The sequence below is a fragment of the Muntiacus reevesi genome, chromosome 1 (genome assembly GCF_963930625.1).
Source record: "Muntiacus reevesi chromosome 1, mMunRee1.1, whole genome shotgun sequence".
NCBI classification, from domain to species: domain Eukaryota; kingdom Metazoa; phylum Chordata; class Mammalia; order Artiodactyla; family Cervidae; genus Muntiacus; species Muntiacus reevesi.
Genome location: NC_089249.1, coordinates 157,865,034 through 157,871,847, shown reverse-complemented (window position 1 = coordinate 157,871,847; position 6,814 = coordinate 157,865,034). Strand labels below are relative to the sequence as shown.

The 6,814-nt window shown below is 42.7% G+C and overlaps 1 protein-coding gene across 1 annotated transcript in view; it reads left to right on the top strand.

Annotated features, from left to right (window-relative positions):
- Positions 1 to 314: 314 nt before the first annotated feature.
- The window catches only part of LOC136152362 (cytochrome P450 4X1-like), a 48,571-nt gene continuing 42,071 nt past the window's right edge, over positions 315 to 6,814 (top strand). The window contains exon 1 of the mRNA XM_065913645.1: positions 315 to 491. Coding sequence (XP_065769717.1) covers positions 315 to 491 — 177 coding nt within the window. The remainder of the gene's footprint in view (positions 492 to 6,814) is intronic.

Sequence of the window (6,814 nt, the reverse complement as noted above, 5' to 3'; positions counted from 1 at the left end):
GAACTATGACACTCCATGAGAAGTCGTCCTGAATACAGGTTTGCATCCATTGATAAAGGGCAAGAAATCCGGGAACTCGCGCCTCCTTCCTCCAGCCAAGCGGGAACTGCCCCTCTCACCGCTTCCTCCGCACCCTTGGCGGTGAGAGGGGGAAGCGGGGGAGAGGGAGCGGGGATCTTGCCTGAGGGCACAGAGAAACAGTGGGCGGGCTTTGCCCTGGAGTGAGTGGGTGGATCCTCCCCCAAGAGCCGGCTACACAAAGCTCCTGGCCGGCAAGGCGATCCTCGCAACACAGAGCGATGGCGTCCTCCTGGATGGAGTCCTCCTGGCTTGAGACGCACTGGGCAAGGCCCTTTCACCTGACGTTGGTGTTCTGCTTGGCCCTAGGGCTGCTGCACGCCATCAAGCTCTACCTGCAGAGGCAGAGGCTGCTTCGGGACCTGCGTCCCTTCCCCTCGCCCCCCACTCACTGGCTCTACGGGCATCAAAAGGTAGACACATAGGAGGGAGTGGTGAAGGAGGATGCTGGAAACCCGGTCGCGCAGAGAAGCCGCTACTTCCTCATTTTCCTCCCATCCCTCAGTCCTGCACCGACCTCTCCTGCACCGACCTCTCCTGCCCAGCCTGTGGCTCCCGGCACTTACATTACTCCATGAAACACCCTAGAGCCACCAGAAGGGATATTTAGGGGGTGGGAGTAGGAGGGGGGATATTTAAAGAGACAATATGGAGAAAGAAAGCTGTGGTGTAATTCAGGTCTGTCTAAATTGCTTCGCTCATCTCTTGCACTTATGTATGCGTTTTAAAAAGACTTCCACATACATTGCTAAAAAATAGTCTTGTTATCCTAAACAACATGGTTTTTTTTTTTTTTTTTTTTTTTTTTTCCTTTATTTTTGGCTGTGCTGGGTCTTCATTGATGTGCATGGGCTTTTTCTATTTGCAGTGAGCAGGGCTACTCTCTAGCTGTACCCGGAACGGACTTCTGATTGCGGTGACATTTCTTGTCAGAGACCATGAGCTCTAGGGCTGGGGCAGGGGAGATTCAGTAGTTGCTGCCTGTGGGCCAGTAGTTGTGGCACGGGGTCTTAGGTGCCCCGCAGCTAGTGAAATCTTCCCAGACCAGGGACCAAACCCTTGTCCCCTGCATTGGCACATAGATTCCCAATCATATCACATCATCCGTATCATGGCATGTGTCAGAATTTCCTTCCTTTTTAAGGCTGAATAATATCCCAGTGTATGTATATATCACATTTTCTTTATCCATTCATTCATTGATGGACACTTGGGTTGTTTCCACATTTTAGCAGTTGTGAACATGAGTGTACAAATATCTCTTTGAGACCTTGCTTTCAATTCTTTTGGATAAATGTGCAGAAATGGAATTGCTGGATCGTATGGTAATTCTATTTGTAGCTTTTTGAGGAACCACTGTACTGTTTTCCACAGTGGCAATACCATTTTACATTTTCACCAGAAGTACACGGGAGTTCCAGTTTCTCAACATTCTTGCTGAAATTTGTTTATTTTCTGTTCTTTTTTTGAATGGCAGCCATCCTAATGGATGTGAGGTAGTATCTCATAATTTTGGTTTGCATTTCCCTAATGATAAAGCTGAGCGCCGAAAATTTCATGCTTTTGAACTGTGGTGTTGGAGAAGACTCTTGAGAGTCCCTTGGACTACAAGGAAATCCAACCAGTCCATCCTAAAGGAGATCAGCCCTGGGTGTTCATTGGAAGGACTGATGCTGAAGCTGAAACTCCAAAACTTTGGCCACATCATACAAAGAGTTGACTCATTGGAAAAGACCCTGATGCTGGGAGGGATTGGGGACAGGAGGAGAAGGGGACGACAGAGGATGAGATGGCTGGATGGCATCACCGACTCGATGGGCATGAGTTTGAGTAAACTCCAGGAGTTGGTGATGGACAGGGAGGCCTGGCGTGCTGCGATTCATGGGGTTGCAAAGAGTCGGACATGGCTGAGCAACTCAATTGAACTGAATGATCAGTGATCCAGAACTGATGTATCACTGAACATCTTTTCATGTGCTTATTTCCATTTGTATATCTTACTTGGAGAAATGTCTATTTAACTCTTTTGTTCTTTTGTAACTTAAAAAATTTTACTGAATGGAAGATTCTTTAAATTCTATAGTGCTTTACAATTTCCAGAAGTTACATACATATGATTTCATGTAATCTATTGTTGTTCAGTTACCCAGTCGTGTCTGACTCTTTGCAACACCATGGACTGCAACACACCAGGCCTCTCTGTCCCTCACTATCTCCAAAGTTTGCCCAAGTTCATGTCCATTGCATTGGTGATGCAATCCAGCCATCTTACCCTCTGATGCCATCTTCTCCTTCTGCCCTCAATCTTTCACATCAGGGACTTTTCCAATGAGTCAGCTGTTCACAGCAAATGAACAAAATACTGGAGTTTCAGCTTCAGCATCCTTCCAATGAGTATTCAGGGTTGATTTCCCTTAAGACTGACTGGTTTGATCTTGCTATCCAAGGGACTCAGGAGTCTCTCCAGCACCATAGTTCAAAGGCTTCAATTCTTTAGCGCTCCATCTTCTTTATAGTCCAGCTCTCACAACTGTACATGACCACTGGGAAGACCATAGCCTTGACTATAAAGGACCTTTCTCAGCAGAGTAATGTCTCTGCTTTTCAACACACCGTCTAGGTCTGTCATAGCTTTCTTTCCAAGACACAAACATCTTCTCATTTCATGACTGCAGTCACCATCCTCAGTGATTTGAGAGCCCAAGAAGAGGAAATCTGTCACTACTTCTACCGTTTCCCCTTCTATTTACCATGAATTAATGGGGCCAGGTGCCTTGATCTTAGGTGTATTTTTTAATATTTAGTTTTCAGCTGGCTTTTTTTTCACTCTCATCCCTCTCTCTCATCAAGAGGTTCTTTAGTTCCTCCTCGCTTTCTGCCGTTAGAGTGGTATCATTCATATATCTGAAGGTGTTGATGTTTCTCCCACCTATCTTGATTCCAGCTCGTAACTCATCCAATCCAACATTTCTCATGATGTGCTCATCATGTAGATTAAACAAACAGGGTGACAGCAGACAGCCCTGTGGTATTCCTTTCTCAATCTTGAACCAATCAATTGTTTCATACAGGTTTGCTTTTGCATTCAGTTTGCTTCTTGAGCCGCATATAGGTTTCTCAGGAGACAGGTAAGATGGTCTGGTATTCCCATCTCTTTAAGAGCTTTCCACAGTTTATTATGATCCACACAGTCAAAGGCTTTGGCATAGTCGATGAAACAGAGGTAGATTTTTTTTTTTTTTAATTCCCTAGCGTTCTCTATGATCCAGAAATGTTGGCAATTTGATCTCTGGTTCCTCTTCCTTTTCTAAATCCACCTTGGACATCTGGAAGTTTTTGGTTTGCATAATCCTGAAGCCTAGCATACCAGATTTTAAGCATGACCTTACTAGCATGGGAGGTGAGTGTAATTGTCTGATGGGTAGCACATTCTTTAGTACTACCCTTCTTGGGAATTGGAATGAGGATTGACCTTTTCCAGTCCTGTGGCCACTGCTGGGTCTTCCAGATTTGCTGACATATTGGATGCAACACCTTGATGGCATCATCCCTTAGGGTTTTGAATAGTTCTGCTGGAATTCCATTGCATCCACTAGCTTTAACAGCAGAGCTTCCTAAGGCCCACTTGACTTTACTGTCCAGGATGACTGGCTCTGGGTGGCTGACCATACCATTGTAGTCATCCAGTTCATCAGCATCTTTTTAATACAGTTCTTCTGTGTATTCTTTCCACCTCTTCTTGATCTCTTTAGCATCTCTAAGTTCTCTACTACCTCTGTCCTTTATTGTGCCCATCTTTGGGCAAATGTTCCCTTGATATCTCCAAGTTTCCTGAAGAGACGTCTAGTCTTCCCCTTCTGTTGTTTTTTCTAGTTTTATACACTGTTCTTTGAAGAAGGCCTTCTTGTCTCTCCATGCTATTCTTTGGAAATCTGTATTTAATTGGATATACCTTTCCCTTTCTCCCTTGCTTTTCACATCTCTTCTTTCTTTAGCTATTTGTAAGGCCTCCTCAGATAATCACTTGGCCTTCTTGCTTTTCTTTATCTTTGAGATAGTTTGGTTCACTGCTTCCTGTACAATATTATGGACCCTCATCCATAATTCGTCAAGCACACTGTTTACAAGTTCTAATCCTTTAAATCTATTCATTACCTCCACTGCATATTCATAGGGGATTTGATTTAAATCATACCTGGCTGTCCTAGTGGTTTTCCCCACTTTCTTTAGTTTAAGCCTGAATTTTGCTATGAGAAGCTGATGATCTGAGCTACAGTCAGCTCCAAATCTTGTTTTTGCTGACTGTATACAGCTTCTCCATCTCCAGCTACAAAGAGTGTAATCAATTTGATTTCAATATTAGCCATTTGGTGATGTTCATGTGTAAACTCATACCTTGTGTCATTGAGAAGGGACATTTGCTATGACCAATGCATTCTTTTCACAGAACTCAGGTATCCTTTGCCCTGCTTCATTTTGTTCTCTAAGGCCAAACTTGCCTGTTACTCCAGGTATCTCTTGACTTCCTACTTCTGCATTCCAATCACCAATGATGAATAGAACATCTTTTTTTGGTGTTAGTTTTAGGAGGTCTTCTAGTTCATCATAGAACTGATCAACTTCAGCTTCTTCATCATCGTTGGTAGGGGCATAGACGTGGGTTATTGTGAAACTGATTGATTTGCCTTGGAAATGTACCCAGATCATTCTGTCATCTTTGATGTTGCACCCAAGTACTGCATTTTGGACTCTTTTGTGGATTTGAGAGCTATTCCATTTCTTCTATGGGATTCTTGCCCACAGTAATAGATATAAAGGTCATCTGAATTAAATTCACCCATTCCCACCCATTTTAGTTCACTGATTTCCTAACATATCAATGTTTATTCTTACCATCTCCTGCTTGACCACGTCTAATTTACCTTGATACATGGACCTAAAATTCCAGGTTCCTATGCAATACTGTTCTTTGCAGCATCAGATTTTACTTTCATCACCAGAAATATCCACAGCTGAGTGTTGTTTCCACTTTGGCACAGCCACTTCATTCTTTCTGGGGCTATTAGTAGTTCTCCTCCACTCTTCCCTGGTAGCATATTGGACACCTTCAGACCTGGAAACACTCATCTTTTGGTATTATATCTTTTTGTCCTTTTATGCAGTTTATGAAGTTCTCAATAGTGAGTAAATTGGGGTGGTTTGTCATTTCCACCTCCAGTGAATCATGTTTTGTTAGAACTCTCTGCTATGACCCTTCCATCTTGGGTGGCCCTCCATGGCATGGCTCATAGCTTCACTGCGTTACATGAGCCCCCTCGCCACAACAAGGCAGTGATCCATGAAGGGGTGCTTTACAATTTTTAAATTCTGTAGTGCTTCACAATTTTCAAAAGTTTCATACATATAATTTCATATAATCCATAATAACCCTCTTTTCCTCCTACCCCTATATTTCCCACCCCCCTTCCCTCTGGCCCCTGGTAAACACTAGTTTCTTCTCTATATCTGCGAGTCTGTTTCTTTTTTGTTTTATTCACTAGTTTGTTGCATTCTTTCGAGTCCACATTTAGGCGATATCATACAATAGGCGTCTTTCTCTGACCGACTTATTTCACTTTGCGTAATGCCCTCCAAGTCCATTTGTGTTGTTGCAAATGGCAAAATTTCATCTTTTTTATGGCTGAGTCATATTTTGTTATATATACGTACACCACGTCTTTATCCATTCGTCTGTTGATGGACACAAGTTGCTTCCATACCCTAGCTGTTGTAAATAACGTTACTATGAACATCGGAGTGCACATATCTTTTTGAATTCGTATTTTGGGGATTTTTTTTGGCTATATACCCAGGAGTGGGAAAGTCATACAGTAGTTGTATTTGTAGTTTTTTGAGAAGCTTCCATACTGTTTTTCACAGTTGCTACACTAATTTACAGTTCCCACCAACAGTACGTGAGCGTACCCTGTTTGCTGTGCTGTGGTGTTCTTGGTTGCTCAGTCGTGACAGACTCTTTGTGACCCCATGGACTATAGCCCGCCAGTCTACATGGTCCTGTGGCCATAGGGATTCTCCAGGTTTCGCCATATCCTTGTTCTTTTTGATGATAGCTATTCTGGCAGACATGCGGTGATCTCTCATTGTGGTTTTGATTTGCATTTCTCTGATGATTAGTCATGTTGAACATCCGTGTACCTGGGTACACATCTGCATTTCCTCTTTGGAAAAGGGTCTATTTAGTCCTTTGTTGATTTTGAATCAGGTTGTTTTTTGTTGTTGAGTTTTAGGGGTTCTCTATATATTCTGGATATTAATCCCAGATGGATGGTTTGCTAATATTGCCTCTCAGTCTTTGAGTTGCCTTTTTACTCTGTTGATACTGTCTCTTCACATACAAAAATGTTTTAATTTCATTAAGTTCCATTTGTTTATTTTTTCTCTTGTTGCTTATGCCTTTGATGTCATATCCAAGAAATTTTTGCCAGATCCAAAGTTGTGAAGCTTTAGTCCTATGTTTCCTTTTAAGAATTTTATAGTTTGAAGTCTTCTCTCAAGAGAAGACTCTTGAGAGTCCCTTGGACAGCAAGGAGATTCAACAAGTTCATCTTAAAGGAAATCAGTCCTGAATATTCATTGGAAGGACTGATGCTGAAGCTGAAACTCCAATCCTTTGGTCACCTGATGTGAAGAACTGACTCATTGGAAAAGACCCTGATGCTGGGAAAGAGTGAAGGCG